The 19,789-nt window shown below is 41.0% G+C and overlaps 1 protein-coding gene across 1 annotated transcript in view; it reads right to left on the bottom strand.

The window, feature by feature from the left end:
* Nucleotides 7,189-19,789, bottom strand: part of SLC1A1 (solute carrier family 1 (neuronal/epithelial high affinity glutamate transporter, system Xag), member 1) — a 75,151-nt gene continuing 62,550 nt past the window's right edge. Inside the window, 4 exon segments of the mRNA NM_001164649.1 lie at nucleotides 7,189-9,688; nucleotides 10,819-10,953; nucleotides 18,654-18,848; nucleotides 19,239-19,361. Coding sequence (NP_001158121.1) covers nucleotides 9,442-9,688; nucleotides 10,819-10,953; nucleotides 18,654-18,848; nucleotides 19,239-19,361 — 700 coding nt within the window. The 3' untranslated portion in view covers nucleotides 7,189-9,441.

The raw sequence follows: 19,789 nt of genomic DNA on the forward strand, positions 1-19,789 counted from the left end.
TGTTAGTTTTTTTAAAGATTACTTTGCCTATTGGAGGTATTTTATGATTCCATACACATTTTAGGATTGTTACTTGTATTTTTATGAAAAATGCCATTGGAATTTTGATAGCAATTGCATTGAATCTGTAGATAGCTTTGAATTATATGGGCATTTTATAGTATTAATTATTCCAACTTATGACATGGGATATATTTCCTCTTGTTTATGTATTATTCAATTTCTTTAATCAGTGTTGTATAGTTTTCAATGTGTAGATCTTTCACCTTTTTGGTTAAATTTATTCCTAAGTATTTTATTCTTTTGATACTATCATAAATGGGATTCTTTTCTTTTATTGAAGTATAGTTGATTTACATTAGTTGTGTTAATTTCTGCTGTACAGCAAAGTGACCCAGTTATACATATATAAACATTCTTTTTTTATATTCTTTTCCATTATAGTATATCACAGGATATTGAATATAGTTTCCTATGCTATAGAATAGGACCTTGTTGTTTATCAACCTATATAAAAAAGTTTGCATTTGCTAACCCCAAACTCACACTCCATTCCTTCCCCAACTCCCCTCTCCTTTGGCAGCCACAAGTCTGTTCTCTGTTTCTGTTTTGTAGATAGGTTCATTTGTATCTTATTTTAGATTCCTTATATAAATGGTATCATATGGTTTTTGTCCTTTTTCTGACTTACTTCACTAGTATAAGAATCTCTAGTCTATCCATGTTGTTACAAATGGCGTTATTTTATTCCTTTTTATGGCTGAGTAATATTCCATCTTCTTTATCCATTCATCTGTCAGTGGACATTTAAGTTGTTTCCATGTCTTGGCTATTGTGATTAGTGCTGCTATGAATATAGTGGTGCATGTGTCTTTTTGAATTATAGTTTTGTCCAGATATATGCCAAGGAGTGGGATTGCTGGATCATATGGCAACTCTATTTTTAGTTTTTTGAGCAACCTCCATACTGTTTTCTGTAGTGACTATACCAAATTACATTTTCACCAACAGTGTAGGAGGATCCCCTTTTCTTTTCTTTTTTTTTTTTTTTTTGTCTTTTGTCTTTTGCTGTTGTTGTTGTTGCTATTTCTTGGGCCGCTCCCGCGGCATATGGAGGTTCCCAGGCTAGGGGTTGAATCAGAGCTGTAGCCACTGGCCTATGCCAGAGCCACAGCAACGCGGGATCCGAGCCGCGTCTGCAACCTACACCACAGCTCACGGCAACGCTGGATCGTTAACCCACTGAGCAAGGGCAGGGACCGAACCCGCAACCTCATGGTTCCTAGTCGGATTCGTTAACCACTGCGCCACGACGGGAACTCCTGGATCCCCTTTTCTAATGGGATTGTTTTCTTAATTTCTCTACCCAATAGTTTTCTATTAGTGTATTGAAGCACAATTGACTTTTATATATTGATTTTGTATCCTGAAATTTCACTGAATTTATTCATTAGTTCTACCTTTTTTTTGGAGTCTTTAGCATTTTCTATATATAATATCATGTCATCTACAAACAGTTTTACTTACTCCTTTGTGATTTGGATGATTTTAATTTTTTTTGCTTGCCGAATTGCTCTATGACTTCCATTACTATGTTCAATGAAAGTGGTGAGGAGTTCCTATCATGGCTCAGTGGAAACAAATCTGACTAGTATCCATGAGGATGAAGGTTTGATCACTGCCCTTGCTCAGTGGGTTAAGGATCCGGCATTTCTGTGAGCTATGGTTCGGATCCGTCATTGCTGTGGCTGTGGCATAATAGGCCAGTGTCTACTGCTTTGATTCAACTCCTAGCCTGTGAACTTCCATATACTGTGGGTGCAGCCCTAAAAAGCCAAATAATAATAATAAATGAATAAATAAAATGGTGAGATTGGCCATCCTTGTCTTATTCCTGATCTTGGAAAATTTTGAGCTTTTCACTTGAGTATGATATTAGCTGTGGTCTTAGCATACATGGCCTTTATTATGTTGAAGTTCATTTTTTCTATTCCAAGTTTTTATCGTGAAATATATTGAATTTTGTCAGATGTTTTTTCTGCATCTATTACAGTAATCATATATTATTTATCTTTCATTTTGTTAATGTGGTGTATCACATTGATTGAATTGCCTATGTCAACCCATCCTTGCATCCTAGGAATAAATCCCTCTTTGTCATGGTTTATGATCCTTTTAATGTGCTCTTGACATTGGGTTGCTAATCATTTGTTAAGGATTTTTGTGTCTGTTCATCAGGGATATTGGCATGCAGTTTTATTTTCTTGTAATGTCCTTGTCTGGCTTTGTTTTCGGGTAATCATGGCCTTGTAAAATGAGTTTTTGAAAGCCTTCGCTCCATTTCTGTTTTTTGGAAGGGTTTGAGAAGGATTGGTATTAATTCTTCTTTAAATGTTTGGAAGAATTTACTGGAGAAGCCATCTGATCCTAAACATTTCTTTACTAGGAGGTTTTTGATTACCCCTCCCTTTTTTGGTTTCCATTTGCATGGGATTTTTAGGCATTTCGAAGTACCATATTTCAAAATGGTGTAAGTATACAGACTCGGGAAGCAGGTTTGAGTCAGCTGTGTGAACTTGGCAAAATTACTTAACCTCTCTAAGCCACAGTTTCCTCATCTGGAAAATGGAGGGTAGTAATATTCCCGACTGATAGGAGTGTTGAGAAGAATGAGATTAAGATTTTAAACAATTCACTACATGCCAGGCATGTTGATAACATTTGCTAAGTATTAACAAGGGTTATTATTTGTCTTAAAAATTTTAGGCCACTCCAGAGTTGAGTCAGAATTAATATTCTAAAACTCCTGGCCTTCTTTTGGCTTTCAGTGCTGACACTAGAGCCAAACTGCTGTGCCATCTCTCAGTTTTGTGTTCTTGGGCAAGTTAATCAACTTTTGTACAACTTCCTCATCTGTAGAAAGGGCATAATGATAATACCTATTTCATGATGTTGTTGAGATTTTAAATGAGGGTATTTGTGAAGTGATAAGAATAGTGTTTGCAAGATAGTAACTGCTATACAAACATTTTCAAGTGAGTAAAAATGACAAATGCTTTGCAGTTGCTGTTTGTTCTTCTGGCATCATGATATCCCATCTTCTTCTGCATTCATCCTGGCAGAGAGAAAACTCCTCACTCAATGCCTGCAGCAGTTAGGTGTTAGGTCAATATCTTAAAAGAACCTAGACCTTTATTTGCCTTAGAGTGTCTCTGTGAAAGGTGATGAGGATGCCCAAGAATAGGGTGGGTACTGTCCTCCTAGATTGATAAAGGAGCAGCTTTTTCCTTGGTGCCAGCAAAGCAGACTCAGTATCCTATCAGCCTGACTCTGCCTTATTGTTTGTATTTCTCATTTTTTCATTCACTGCAGGTAACATGTTTTTCTAACTCAAATGGCCTCTCCTGACTGAGCCAAGAGCTTTGAGTTCCTGTGTGTTTAATGTGAAGTTGACACATTTTTGTATGCTTGAACCTTTTTGACTAAATTAGGAAATGGAGGATTACTTCATAAGCCCTGGGAATTAAAGCCAATTTAGCATGCTGGGAAGACAAAAGCAAGTGTTGGGCAGGATCAGCCAGTGTCCTCTGTTGCTAACCAGTATTGCTTTTATTCATAACATAACTCTGAGTTACAGTAGCATCTGCTCTGACACTTAGCAGATCCACCTGGTTTCATAAAGACCCAGGCATTTAATTATCCTTGGATTTATTTAGGGGAAACTCCCCCAACCCCAGTTTGCAAAACCTTTTTGCTGGCCTCTGATTACTATTTTTTTCTTTTTTCTTTTATTAAAATACAGTTGACTTACAGTGTTGTGCCAATTTCTGCTGTATAGCAAAGTGACTCATGCATATATATATGCGTGTATATATATATATATATATATACATAACATTCTTTTTTATATTCTTTTCCGTCATAGTTTATCTCAAGAGATTGGATATATTTCCTTGTGCTATACAGTAGGACCTTGTTGCTTATCCTTTCTAAATATAATAGTTTGGATCTATTAACCCCAAACCCCAGTCCATTCCACTTACTCTCCCTTCCCCCTTGGCAACCACAAGGCTGTTCTCTGTTTCTGTTTTGTAGATAGGTTCATTTGTGCCAAATTTTAGATTCCACATACAAGTGACATCATACGGTATTTGTATTTCTCTTTCTGACTTTGCTTATATACGAATCTCCAGGTCCATTCGTATTGCTGCAAATGGCATTATTTCCTTTTTTTTTTTTTTGTGGAGAATATTCCATTGTACCACATCTTCTTAATCCATTCATCCGTTGATGGACATTTGGGTTGTTTCCATGTCTTAGCTATTGTGAATAGTGCTGCTATGAACACAGGGGGGAATGTACCTTCTTCTTCTTCTTCTTTTTTTTTTTTTTTGCCTTTTCTAAGGCTGCTCTCACAGCATATGGAGGTTCCCAGGCTTGGGGTCAAATAGGAGCTGTAGCTGCCAGCCTACGCCACAGCCACAGCAACTCGGGATCCGAACTGTATCTGCAACTTACACCACAGCTCACAGCAATGCCGGATCCTTAACCCATTGAGCAAGGCCAGGGATTGAACCTGCACCACAACCTCATGGTTACTAGTCGGATTCGTTAACAACTGAGCCACGATGGGAACTCCATATCTTCTTGAATTATAGTTTTGTCCGGATATATTTCCAGGAGTAGGATTGCTAGATTATATATAGTAATTCTATTTTTAGTTTTTTGAGGAACTTCTGGACTGTTTTCCATAGTGGTTACACCAACAGTGCAGGAGGGTTCCCTTTTCTCCACACCCTGTCCAGCATTTGCTATTTGTAGACTTATCAGTGATGGCTATCCTGACTGGTATTAAGTGGTACCTCATGTAGTTCTGATTTGCATTTCTCTAATAATTCTCTGATTATTCTTGCCAAGCTAAAGTAATAACCTTGGAAACATAGCACAAGGACTCCTTAAAGTTACACTTAAATGCTTGGAGGAAGGTCTAAGTCATCTTTGATGCACATGCCTTTTAAAATAGAAATCTAAATATAAATTGAAAACTAAAATCTCAAATGTGCATGCCTTCAGCACTTTGTAAGGGCCTGTCTGTGAAATAAAGTGCCTGTCATGATGGAGTGGTACCTCTTCCCCTGTGACTGCCCTCTTGGGACTTAATTCATTTTAATCAGTCTTGTCTTCACCTTTGAAAACAAACCTATCTAGAGGGACCAGACAAGATAAAGCATACCCTGGCTAGTGCCAGACCTCCAAACTCCTCATTGCTTCCCCTGGCAGCCAACCTTTGATTCTGAAATACCCAGATGATGCAACCCTGCTTTGCCTTCCCTCAAATGCCCTAGATGAGGAAAGAGACTGTGACATCTTGTATCTTTGCTGATAGATTTCCCATCAGCATGAGTCATGGAGATTCCTCCTCAGGCGGCCACCAGACCTCCAGTCTGTCAGGAAAAGGCAGCTTCTTGGAGGGAAAATGGGGGTGGGTGGGTGACTGCTGTGGGGTTGGGGTTGGGATCCAAACACTGATGCTCAGGAGTTTGGTTGATTGTGCATTTTAGTTTCAGGTTTTCTTCTCCTTCAATCAATAAACAGTACTTTTGTGGGGCAACCTCCTCTCTAGGTAATACCTCAGTTCTGCTCTCAGGTGACAGCTTCTCCGCTCCAGGCTGGCGAGGCTTTCTAGAAACCAATGGAACTTCTCTAGATGAGGCCATTGCTTCCCTTTCTTCTCTCCTCCAACCAGAGTAACAAAAGTGATACTGATTTTAATTTGGCTTTGGGAGTTCATTAATAACTATCCTGAACTTTGCAATGTCTTAAAATTGGAAGATGAAATGGAGATTTGTAGATAAAACCACAAGTATCTCTATAGTTTTGGAGACAGCTTCCAAATCATACAAGTTACTGTTTTTTCCTAGTGAGAGAATAAATGGGACACTGACTATGTGATTAGAGCTTATTGCTTGCTTAGGAGTTTTGTGGCATTGTTTGGCCAAGGCCATTGAGAAATGTCCCCAGTCATCTCCATTCATGGTCAATAATTTCATACATTTAGGGGCAGTCACCTCATTCAATATATACACATCAACATATTATTCCCAAAATTAATTTAACAAAACCTACCTCTGGTTGTTTATATTATATGGCTTTTATTTTAAGTCTCAGATTGTAGGGGAGGAAGGCACATTTATTGGCAGAAGTGGTATTAAAAAGTCCCAGGGGGGCCCACCAGATGTGGCGCAGAGATTGATGGGCTGAGATGGCAGAAGTGAACTGCATGTCATATTCTAATTTTTGGACACGTGAAGGGGTGCTCAGTGAATGTGCACCTCCGCTTCTCAAAACCCTCACCCTGTCTTGGACCACAGAAGATTGCACACACTTTTTACTTAGCACTCCATGTGATACTTTATAGGAGAAAATATTGTCTTACACTATTGAAGGGAAAATGTCTCATTTTCAAAAAGGGGTTCCCCCTTTACAGAATGGGAGTGTTTAAGTCTCATTAAGTTGGATGTACTGTTTGCTCTAATAACCCATCTAAAAACAAATGGTGAGCACGATAATCCTTAAACGTCAGTGATGAGGGTCCTAAAACCATCCATAGCAGTTGCATCTCTATGGATCCCTCATATAAACTGGGGGAGGGGTTTTGCGTGTGTGGGGGAGGAGAAGAGGTACTAACATTTATTAAGCATATTAAGCAGGATCTCTGCTAAATGCATCACATATATTGTCTCATTTAATACTTAAAGCAGTCTTACAGGGGATGGTTTGATAGCCCCATCTCACGGAAGAGAAAACCAAGAGTCATAATGGGGGCCCCACTAATTCTTCCACACAAATCTAAGGAGTTGTGTTGCTGGGTTATTTTATCCCATGTTGCCCAAAGAGGAAACTTCTCAGAATGATTTGGGCCAGGTAGTGGTAAGCATTTTTATGAGATACTTTCCCCTCCCAGTGGGCCTGGGAGCTGTCATTCCTGTTTTCTATCACAGGCCAGTACATCCACCAGCATAATGCTGTCATGACTCAGATTCTGGCAGCACTGTGCCATCCGTTGAAAGAGTTCTCTGAGTAAGACCCACGTACTTTATAGTCATGTTTCAGAGGGCAGGACTGGTTTTTCAGGGAAAGCAAGTCACCATCATATTGAGATGAGACTCTCTCCTATTTTAGCAATTTCTTTTTAAAAAAACTTTTTATTGAAGTATAGTTGATTTACAATGTTAACTTCAGCTGTATAGCAACTATTGGAGTAATTTTGAACCAGCTTTTATCTTCCCTTTCATTAAAGTTAAATTATGCACATACTGTTCCTAAAGGAACTGTTACTTCAGCTTTATACTCCCCACTGATTAACATTGTAGAATCAGTTTACTGTTCCTCAAGCCCCACTTTTTCATTCTTGGTTATAAACACAGTTTTGAAAACAATAAACTATGTACAATATGAATCAACAAACCAGGTCTCTCCCTTCCCACACTCGACTGAGTGAGGTATGAGACCAGATGAAGGAAGAAAGATGTGGGGAACAAAGAATGACAGAAATGTTTATTGGGACTGAAATGGAACACAGTTCTCCTTTATGAGTTAACAGCACAGTGTTAAGAGGCTGGTTACAAACTCAGTTCAAAATAAGGATGACCTGCAGTTCACAAACAGCTCTGCCAACTCTAGTGCCTTAAACAGGAGCATCCTGCCAAGGGAGTAGAACCATTCAGCCCAAGATAAGTTACTGATTCAACTGTATTTATATTGAGATTTTCTTCCTATAAACAACATTTGTATTTGCATTTTAAAATTCACATTGAATCAAATAAAATTCACATTGAATTTAATGTTTACCTGACCACTTGGGATCATTCTGTTATAGATTTCAGGTGCAAGTGGTCAATACTGAGCATTTATTTACTATTCTGTGATCTTTGGCACAGTTTCTGGTTTTTTAAATATAAAAGCCAGGCTTAAATTGGCTATACTGCAGAAACAGGACTGTTTTGGATCTTGGTGTAAATACAAGAGTGTGTTAAGCATTATTTACAAGATGAGAGGCAAAGCACAGACTTCAATATGCTGTCTTCACAAATGACCAGGAGAATGACAGGCAACAGATTTTGATGAGCAGGGAGGTTACTAGACTACTAGTTAACAACAGCAGTCTACCCTGGAGGATACAACTTTCATACAATTCAAGAAGTTCCCTGAACCACTGATACCAATGTCTCATGTCATGGGACTTACCCTGCAAGAGTCCAGGGTAGAGATAGTGTCTTTCTGGCCAATGTGGCTTGTTCAACCCATCAAACCCATATTAAAATACAACTTAGCTGGCAGCTTGCCATTATGGTTTGGGCCTGATGGGTATAAAAGGGCAAAGTACTATCATTTTAAGTGGGTATTAAGGACCCTGGAAGAAGGAAGCCTTCCAGTTGGATTAAAAACACATCCAGCCTTATGTGAATGACACCTTTGTATATGATTTTCTATAGAAGCTGAATGGATTCTCTCCCAGCAGTAGAATCTGGAAGTTGTATATGAGTGGCTGTGCCACTTCAGAGTATCACCAGACTTCATCTCTGCTTTGGGGCTGATACACAGATGTGAAACAATCAAACATGACTCTTCATTCTAGTGCTCAGGAGAGCAGAGTCCTGATAAACCCCAAAGCAGATGTGGACTGAAATTGTAGTTATTATTCAAGTACAAGGAGAGTTCTTTATTTCACATTGACAGTTCAATTCCGATCTCTGTCTGGAAAATTATATGAAAATAATAAATATATACATATTTATATATATATATCTAGCTCTATATTGAACACTGGCTTAATAGTTACCAGCATCCCAATACAGTACATTGAAAAAAAGAACCCTCATCTCTTCTCCCCAAACTTCACACCCATCTTAAAACTGTTATTGCAGAACTGCGCTGGTCTATTTTCTTTCAAAGTAGTTTCTTTGAAATTGGCTGGAGATGAGGGGTGTTGTTATAATCTATAAAAATGTGAGAGGTCAAAGGAAATCTATGTCAGTAGGAAGCCTGAGTAAAAATGTATAGTCAATGACAGAATATTTTTTAAAAAAAAACCCAAAGCACTGGTCTGTGCATGAGAGAGCAGTTTCATTTTCACATCTATGATCTAATTCCAGTAGTTACCACTTTAAATACTTCCAAACTCTGACTCTTACAGAATTTAAAAATTCCAGATAATACAGCTTTCCTTTTCATCAATTTCCTCTCATCTTATCCTACCCTCCATATGCCAAAACTCAAAGAAAAAGCTGTGACTCTAAATATAGAAAGTAATCCAGAGGTCTGTATATTAAATCAAATGTTTGGCTATTGGTGTTTTCCTTATTTAGTGTTTGAATTTGCTAAGAGATGACTCTCCTGGAGAGGTCCTTCACCATTCCCAGTCTTCCAAAGCCAGGGGCCCTAGAACTGGGAGGTCTGGGTGAATGAGATGGAATCGGACTTGTCAACAGCAAAGCCTCCGTTGACATAGGACTTCTTGGTGTCTAAGTCTTCGTTATCAAGTGTCGTGGATTCCAAGGCAAAGGGGTTCACGATGTTGACTTCAGAGGAAACATCCATCCGCTCCAGTTCCTTCTTAGAGAGCTTCTCCACAATGCCGGTCCCGAACGCATCACCAAGGACATTCACCATGGTCCTGAAACGGTCCCTGGGGACGACAGAGGGTAAGTCAGACAGGAGGCTTGGATGTCACTGTCCTTGGATGTTGCAGAAGGAAATTCAGTTACGAATTAAGCAAGGCTCAAAGTGCTATCCTCGGAGCTGGCTGACCAGAAGCTCCTCACCTCACAGGCCCAGGGCAGGGGTGGTTTATGAGGGCACAGAATGAGCAAAGAGGCTGCCTTGGGTCTATGTTCCCCCTAAGTCACAGTGACTCCCCTGAATGGAGCACCAACTTCCCTAAATTCCCTCCTTTCCTTCCAAAGAAACATGAAGATCTTCACAGATATTCTGGGGAACAGGGGGAGGGTCAGGATTCATGTCTTTCCCCCCAACCTCTGTCTGGTAGGCATTTTCAGGCTCTCTGGGCTAAGGTGAGAGAACTTGGATGTTTTGTGCCAAGTGGGAGTGTGCACGCATGCGTGCATGCTTGTGTATCCAAGTGGCCCTGTACATTGTGTGTCCCCGGTGTGCTCCTTTCTTCCCCACCCAGGGTCACTCCATGAGCAAGCTGGGAGGGACACCACTGAGCACAGAGTCAGAAAACCCAGACAGACACTGTTCTGGACCTTCCTCTCACATTAGCTCACTCAGTTCTTACACCAGCCCTATAAACTAGACAGAATCTTGCCCATCTCACAGAAATGCACTGGGTCTCAGGTCAAATAGCCTGTAAGACACTGAATAGGGATTCAAACCCAAATTAGTCTTATCCTAGAGCCTCTGCTTGTGCCACTGTCCCGATGGTGCCAACCATCTTGGGAAGGTGGGCTGATGTTGACCAGGTAGTTCTGAACCTGTAGTGCTGACCCAGGGCTGGCACAGGCTAAGGTGGCCTATGGGGGCTGGAATGTCTGGGGCCTTGCCCAGCTTATTCACCTTATTATTTTATGTTTATCTCATCCCACACCCAGCTCCTAACCTTGAGCATTACCAGCTATAATGAGCTAATGGAGAGCACTGGCTTTTTAAAATCATTGTTCAAAGTTATAAGAAGTTAATTTTTAAGCGTGTTATCAGATGGCCTAGTCAGAGGGAAATTAAAGCAGCAACAGATGGCTCATTAGGCAATCTGAGGAGAGAATGATGACAGACTGCAGCGCGTTTATTCCAACTCACAGGAGCCAGTCGACAGCAATGATCAGGGTGACGTCCTCAGCGGGCAGGCCCACGGCACTTAGCACGATCACCATCGTCACCAGGCCGGCCTGCGGCACCCCGGCAGCTCCGATGCTGGCAGCTGTGGCGGTGATACTGTAGGCAAAACATACCAGCACAAAAGCAGTTAGAAGCCCAATTTGCCCTTCAAAGCCCCTGGTCCCAAATGGTTAATCCTATTGGCTGTTGCCACAGTGTCCCCAGGTTGGCCAGTCAGAGTCTATTATCTGCTGAGCACTGGCACTCCCTCAATGGAGAGCTGTGAGAGACTGAGCGGACTGCGATCTTTTTCCAGGGGAGATGACAACTAACCATTGTAATGTGAGAAAGTGGAGAGGGACCATGTGAGTGGTACACAAAAAATGAGCTAGAGAGACTTAAGAAGCAGGCAAGAGTTTTCGAGGTATTAATGGAGGGCTTTAGCCACCCATTCATCCATCCATCCATCCCAAACAAAGGCGAAGGACAGCCACCCATTCGTTCATCCATCCACCCCAAACAAAGGCGAAGGACAGCCACCCATTCGTCCATCCATCCATCCCAAACAAAGGCGAAGGACCTCTCCACCTGCTTTCCTTCTCCCTTTCTTCCATGTACTCACCCAGGCAATTATTTATTAAGCATCTAATATGAGCCAGGAATTTACATTGCCTTGAAGGATGGTAGAGGGATGGCAGTAGGAGAGGATGGGCAAAGATATTTCAGGTGAAGTCAAAGGAATAAGGCAATGGCCAAACATGTTTCATGCACTTTCTTTAAAAATTTTAATTTCAAAGAATGTATATATATGTATGTGTGACTGGGTCACTTTGCTGTACAGTAGAAAACTGACAAAACAATGTAAACCAACTACAATGGAAAAAATAAAAATCATTAAAAATTTTAATTTCATTTTTTAATTGACATATAGTTGATTTACAATGTTGGGTTAGCTGCAGATATACAGCAAAATGATTCATATATATATATATATATATGTATGTGTGTGCATATATCCATGTGTGTGTGTATCTATATATGGACACATATATACACATACACACATATATATATTTCTTTAGATTCTTTTCCTTACAGATTATTATAAAATACTGAGTATAGTTCAATGTACAGTAGGTCCTTATTGGTTATTTTATATATAGTAGTGTGTAAATGTTAATTCCAAACTTTTAATCTAATCTCTCCCTCCCCTTTTCCTCTTTGGTAACTGTAGGTTTGTTTTCTATGTCTATGGTTCTATTTCTATGTTGTATATAAGTTCATTTGCATCTTTTTTTTTAGTTTCCATATATAAGCGGTATCACATGATATCTATCTTTGGCTTACTTCACTTAGTATGATAATCTTTAGGTCCATCATGTTGCTGCAAGTGGATTTTATTTTATTATTATTATTATTATTTTTTTGTCTTTTTGCTATTTCTTGGGCTGCTCCCGCGGCATATGGAGGTTCCCAGGCTAGGGGTAGAATCGGAGCTGTAGCCACCAGCCTACGCCAGAGCCACAGCAACGCGGGATCCGAGCCGCGTCTGCAACCTACACCACAGCTCACAGCAACGCTGGATCGTTAACCCACTGAGCAAGGGCAGGGACCAAACCCGCAACCTCATGATTCCTAGTCGGATTCGTTAACCACTGCGTCACGACAGGAACTCCTATTTTATTATTATTTTTTATGGCCACTCCTGCGGCACATAGAAGTTCCTGATTCAGGAATTGAATCCAAGCCAGAGCTGCAACCTATGCCACAGCTGTGGCAACCCTGGATCCTTTAACCCACTGTGCAGGGCTGTGGATTGCACCTGCACCCCTGTAGCAACCCTAGTTACTGCAGTTGGATTCTTAACCCACTGCGCCATGGTGGGAACTCCTTGATTTTTTTTTTTTTTTTTAATGGCTGAGTATTAATCCACTGTATGTATGTACCACATTTTCCTTATCCACTCATTTGTGGATGGACATTTAGGTTGCTTCCATGACTTAGCTACTGTAAATAGTGCTGCAGTGAATGCTGGGGTACCTGTATATTTTCAAATTATGTTTTTCTCCAGATATATGCCCAAGATTGTGATTGCAGGATCATACTTAGAACCTCCATACTCTTCTCCATAGTGGTTGTGCCAGCTTACATTCCCACCTTTTCCCATACTCCCTCTAGCATTTATTGTTTGTAGACTTGGTGATGGCCATTCTAACTGGTGTGAGGTGTACCTCATGTAGTTTTGATTTGCATTTCTCTAATAAGGGATATTGGACATCTTTTCATGTGCCTTTTGGCCACGTGTATGTCTTTGTTGGAGAACTGTCTAATCTGCCCATTTTTTGATTCGGGTTGTTTGTTTTTTTGATATTGAGTTGTATGAGCTGTTTGTATATTTTATTTTATTTATTTTATTTTTTTTTTTTTTTTTTGTCTTTTTGCCATTTCTTGGGCCGCTCCCGCGGCATATGGAGGTTCCCAGGCTAGGGGTCTAATTGGAGCTGTAGCTGCCAGCCTACGCCAGAGCCACAGCAACGCAGGATCCGAGCCGCATCTGCGACCTACACCACAGCTCACGGCAACGCCGGAACCTTGACCCACTGAGCAAGGGCAGGGATCGAACCTGCAACCTCATGGTTCCTAGTCGGATTCGTTAACCACTGCACCTGTTTGTATATTTTAGAGAGTAATTCCTTGTTGGTTGCATTGTCTGCAAATATTTTCTCCCATTTTGTAGGCTGTCTTTTTGTTTGGTTTATGGATTCCTTTGCTGTCATGCACTTTCTTTACATCACACAACTCTTAACCTCCGGGAGCTGCCCTTTAGGGCACTGACTTAAGCAATAGCCTTGGCTTCTGTCCAAGGTATAGAGTTAATTCTTGACTGCTCCTTTTCGGCAGTGGATGCACTTTGTGCAAGAGGAAGAGAGATCTGGAGTCTAGGAGAGGTAGCCAAAGGAACTTCATTACCATGTTTTAAAAAGATCCCTTATGGGCAGACAAAATGTGACACTAGGGATTTTTCTCTTTAGAATGTGTAGTTTTTCATCAGGCACATCTTCCTTATTTAAATCTGGTCATTTTGGAAAAAGCATGTGCTTGCTGTGCCCTGAAAAGTCCTTGGTTTCAAATGAGCTTGAGGGAACCCACTATACTTTCTGTACGCATGTTCTGATTTTGGGGCCAAGGATGCCTCTGTGTTGAAAGCTGAAGATGTAGACATTTCAGTTGAAACTAGCAGAAGCCCTGTATCTTTCCACAAATCCATATTCTGTGGGCTCAAAAAGCCTCAGAGTTCTTACCAAGTTGATTCCACAACTCATTCATATGCCTAGTGATGTGTTGCAGATGGCGTTTGAGGGCACGGTTGAAGACAAGCTGGAGTTTCTTGACAAGTGTGGTTTCCTTCAATGGCTGTGGCCACCAACTTACAGTAAATTAGAGATTTCTGGGACTGTCCCAGTTCCTCTAAAAGTTTCTGGCTTGCTTAATCCTTTCAATCTATTCTGACTTAAGTCATCTTTGGAAAACCAAGTTTATAGTCCTGGTTGAAAGCATTTAAACTGAATGCATCAGTGGGCTTTCTTTGTCAGAAGTGATTTGTGCCCATACCCACTGATCCCTCCTGGTAGCCCCAACACATCACGATTAACCATGTCCCTATGACTTGAGGCTGGGCTTGAAACTCAAAATCCATTTAGTGAAAGAAAACTCTGCCCTTGAGCCTTGACCATGCTGATTAAACATCAGCCATTTAGTTGGCTTTGGTCTGAAATGTGAAACTATAAAGCTTCAGATGGGGGTAAAAATATAAAAACCTCTTCGCTTTGTTTGAACATATCCTCCTTTGACTTTAGAGGGTTTTCACAGAAGAAAACACAGAAATCATTGATAGAAAGTTCTTTCCTAGCATTGAGATCTGGTTTTAGGTCAGGCCATTTGACTCAGCTCTCTACACAGGCTGGAGACTGGTTGTGATCTAGAGTGAGCACAGGCTTTAGAGGCAGATGCGTCCTTGGAAAAGCATCTTTCTGAATCTCAATTTCTTGCCAATAAGATGGGGAGAATATTTCTACTTTGCACTGCTGCTGTTAGATTAAATGAGGTAATACACATAAGGCATCAAGGATAGCAACCGGATATAGTAGATGCTTAAAACTGATGCCACTTCTGTTACCTCAGCTGCTGTTACTACTGCCGCCAGTATTACTACTATCACAAAACAACTATTATTACTACTACTGATACTTTTCCCCTCTAAGCTCTTTCTAGGCCCCAAATCCTATAACTATCTTTTGTTATAAGAAAATTTATCCAATTTTCAATCAGTTGTAACATTTGATAAGTGAATACTATGAGAAAACCATAAAAGAGTATGTTTTGGGTGGATGATGCCTATGTTTCTTTGATGTCTAGTCCAAAAGGACCACAGAAAAACTATGGGTCCAAAAAAATCTCTATAATATCAATCGTGTGAGCCACAACTGTAACTTGCAAAACTTAAAAAAATTTTTTTTTCTGTCTTTTTAGGGCTGAACCAGCAGCATATGGAGGTTCCCAGGCTCGGAGTTGAATTAGAGCTGCAGCCGCCAGCCTATGCCACAGCAATGTGGGATCCAAGCTGTGTCTGTGACCTACCCCACAGCTCACACAAACAATGGATTCCCAACCCACAGAGCGAGGCCAGGAATCAAACCTGAGTCCTCATGGATACTAGTCAGTTTGTTACAGCTGAGCCACAACAGGAACTCCCAGAGAGGATTTTTTAAGTCAGTGATTCCTCTGGACCTCACAGTTGGTTACTTGCTCTGGGCCAGTAGTTATTAGCAAGTTTAATTTAAGAATACACCAGATGAGGGCGAGAGGTTTCCATGTGAATTGTTTATTTTCAGCCTCTTGGCCCGAAGTTTATTTCTCTAGCAGTGAGGTTAAAAAAGGGTTGGGGTAGAGAATTCATAATAAAGTTTCAAATACCCAAAAGAACTGGCACTTCATACAACCACTCCTTGGAGATCAGTTTGGCACAGACTGGGTTCCACAGGCCAGGGTGAGGAAGGTGGGAAAAGGCACTTGGAGAAGTAAAAGTGACAACTGCTGGAAACATGGTGGTTGTGGAACTTTCTCAGGCATGATTTGGGGTTTAAATGTTAACATACTTGCTGCTATTCAAACTACAGAACTTGACTCATGCTCTTTAGGTTCAGTCTTCATTAGCCATTAATAGTTTTTACAGATCACAGGGCGCTGGTATGGTTTCCCAGCTAATGTGCCAAATGGTCTAGTTTGCACTTGCCTTCAGTTAATTCCAAGCAAACTGCAATAAATACTTTATGATTTAGGGTTTGGAAGACTTAAAAATGCACTGTAGTAGGACACTGTTAGAACATACTTTACAGCTGGGATTTCTGCCTATGTCAGCTGCTGAGGATGCAAGAGTGAATTAAGTCTAAAAGGTTCAGATTCAATTGTCTCTAGGCCTGGGGGCCCCATTTAGTCTTAAACTTCCACTCTAAACTGAAGTCTCAGGATTAACTCTAATCCCAACCCTTCACTTCAAAGCAGCACTATTCAGTAGAATGTTCCACTGGGATGGCACCTATTTCTACACTGATAGAACCTTCTACATATGCTCTGTTCAATCTGTATGTGTGGCTAGTGGCTACCATACTGTTCCAGAGAAACAACGCTGACAAAATTCACTAAATGACATTTTCACCATTTACTTGGGCAGATAGTTTGTCTTCATTTGATTAGAATTCTCTACAATATTTGAATCTGTTGATCATTTCGTTTTTTTTTTTGTTTTTTTTTTTTTTGCTTTTTAGGGCTACACCTGAGGTATATGGAGGTTTCCAGGCTAGTGGTTGAACTGGAGCTGCAGCTGCCAGCCCTATGCCACAGACACAGCAATATGTGATCCGAGCAGCATCTGTGACTTACACCACAGCTCTTGGCAATGCTCGATCCTTTAACCCACTGAGCAGGGCCAGGGATCGAACCCACATCCTAATGGATACTAGTCAGGTTTGTTTCCACTGCGCCACAACAGGAACTTCCATTTTATCCTTGAATAACCTCTCTTTGGGTTTCCACAGCACTGTGGTTTCATGGCTCTCTATCACCTTTCTGTTCCTTCTCATTCTCCCTTTTAGGCTCCCCCCTCTCTTCCTGCCTTTAATATTAGGGTTTTCTAGGGCTCAGTCCTTAGTCCCTTTCTCTTCCCTACAAATTCTCCACACATAATGTCATCCATTCCCAACATTTACTGAGTGCTCAGTATGTGGGCACCATTCTAAGCATTTTATATACATCCTCTGACTTAATTATCACTATTTGCATAAAATGGAGGTACTATTATTATCATTTTACAAGTGAGAAAACAGAAGCTTGGAGAATTCAAGTAACTTGGCTAAGGTCACAGCTAATCATCATGAAGCTAAGTGTCAAACATATATAACTGACTCATGACCCACATGCTTGATGGCCACCTTCAAGCCGATGACTCTAACTTCCATATCTGCAGTTGAAACTGCATTTCTTACTGCATGTTTCCACCCAGATGTTTGAAAGGCATTTTGTTTAATTAAAAAAATTTTCTTGCCTTTTTAAAGTTTTATTGATTTTTACAATGTTGGGAAAATTTCTGCTGTACAACAAAGTGATTTGGTTATACACGTACACATATACATCCTTTTTCAGATTCTTTTTATGCTACAGCAGCAACTTGAGCCACTGCAGTGACAATGCCAGATTCTTAAACCAATGAGCCACAGGGGAACTCCTTAAAAGGGGTTTTAAATTCTCAAAAAATGTAAACCCTTTGTCCTCCCATCTATACTAGCTTCTCTTATACTAGTACCTGTTCTGGTAAGCACCATCCATCAGTCCTGGAGGTCATCCTAGCTTTCCCCTGTCCCTCACTCTCAATCCAGAAGATGCCTCTTGAATTCATTAGCTCTTCTCTACCCACTGCCCCTGCCTCCGTGTCAGCACCTTAATGTAGGCCTTTTGGAACCTTACCTGCAATAATCTCCTAATTGGTCTTCCAGGTTATGGTTCCTACTCCCATCCAGTCCATGTGCCATATTGCCAATTACCTTTCCAAAAATGCCAGTCTGTCCATAATATGAAAGATTGTCTAAGACCCTTTCCTGAGCTTCTCACACAAAGCCTTTCACGATGTGATCCCTGCCTGCTTACTTCCCTGTGTTCTATACTTTGCACTCTTATGCTGCCATACCAAATAATCTGTACTCTGTAACTAGGCCATGGTTACATCAAGACCCCTGTTTGTGCTATTCCTTTTATCCACAATGCTCTTAGTTTCCTTCTTCTGCTAAATTCTTATTCCTCTTCTATGACTTAGCTAAACTTTCCCCTCCTCCAGGATGCCTTTCCTCACCTTCCAAGGGAGAGCTAACTCTTCCTTCTTTGGTGCCCCATTAAAACCTCTATTACAGCCTTCACCACACCACTTAGCATTTATTTAGATATCTGTATCCCATACCTAACCACTATGATCCCCCTGAAAGCAGGAACTGGCTCTTACTCAACCTTGAGTCCTACCTGTGCCTAGCACCAAGTGGGTGCACTGAACTGAGAACATAGTGATTCCTTTGGCTATCCAGACCTGAAGCAGAGTCCTGAGGAGCATGATCCCACTACTTGTAATACAGTTGTGCTTAATCCGGGAAATGGACTTTGTAGACCAACAAAGTCTAGCACTGCACCATTCTTGATCTCCCCCCACATGTGATGTTTACTTGAGGCAATTCCAGGGACAAGATGAAAATGATGAGTGTGACTTCATGCCCTACCTGATAGTGATGATCTGCCCAATGCCCAAGTCCAAGTCATTCAACTGCGCGATAAACACAGCTGCCACTGCTTCGTAGAGTGCGGTGCCATCCATGTTGATAGTAGCACCAACGGGTAACACAAATCTAGTGATTCTCTTGTCCACCTGGTTCTTCTCTTCAGCACAGCGGAAAGTGACAGGCAGTGTTGCTGAACTGGGTGATAAAAAAGAGGAAGGAAATGATGGTCTAGGGAATGCTGGTTCTCAATCCCTGCCTGAAGAAACACCTCTGTTCCAAAAACTAAACCAAGAGCTCAAAGCATGATGGCACTTTTGGCAGGTCTAGGAATCAGGTGCCATGCTTGGCAATGCCCCCAGCTATACCATAACCCCTTCCTGGGCTGCAGGCCATACCAAGAAGTCAGGAAATATCCAATAGGGTGAGGAAATATGTTCAAGGACAAGGGCAGAGACCATGGAGGTCATTTCTTGAATTAAAGGCAGCTACAAAACCCACCAGCTGCAGCCAGTGCTTCATCAGGTGAGGTGAGGGTGGATAAGGCTTGGCTCACAGACTTCTTCCAGACAACCCTCTTCTACTTACCTGGAGGAGATCATGAGAGCTGTCAGGAGAGCCTGGGCCATTCCCATGGCGAATCGGAAAGGGTTCTTTCGTACGATTATGAAATATATCAGTGGCAGAATAACAATGGAGTGGATTGCAAGCCTGTAAACAGCAGAGAAAAACAGCGTCATAGATGATACCACCTCTTCATACTAACTCTTTTTTCATAAAGCTTTTCTACTCATGATGTATATCATTCAACTTTCATAATGACCCAATGAGAAAATAAGAACAAGGGCAGGAATATATGTTGCCGTTGCACATAGGAGGAAGTAGAGACTCATCAAATCAAATATCTTGTCAAAGTTGGCGGCTAAGCCAGTAGCTGAGCCCATATTTTAGAGCTTACAGAACAGGTATAGCATGCTGCCAAGCCCTATATGTGCTCTTCCTGCTATACATGTTAACATGCTTTCACTTCCTTCTGCTGCTGAATTCTCACTCCTCTATGACTCAGAGAAACTTCCCCTCCTCAGGAAAGCATTCCCTCACCTTCGTCTCCTTGGTGACTCTGTGGCCCATATCCGCCT

The sequence above is a fragment of the Sus scrofa genome, chromosome 1 (assembly GCF_000003025.6).
Source record: "Sus scrofa isolate TJ Tabasco breed Duroc chromosome 1, Sscrofa11.1, whole genome shotgun sequence".
In the NCBI taxonomy this organism is placed as follows: domain Eukaryota; kingdom Metazoa; phylum Chordata; class Mammalia; order Artiodactyla; family Suidae; genus Sus; species Sus scrofa.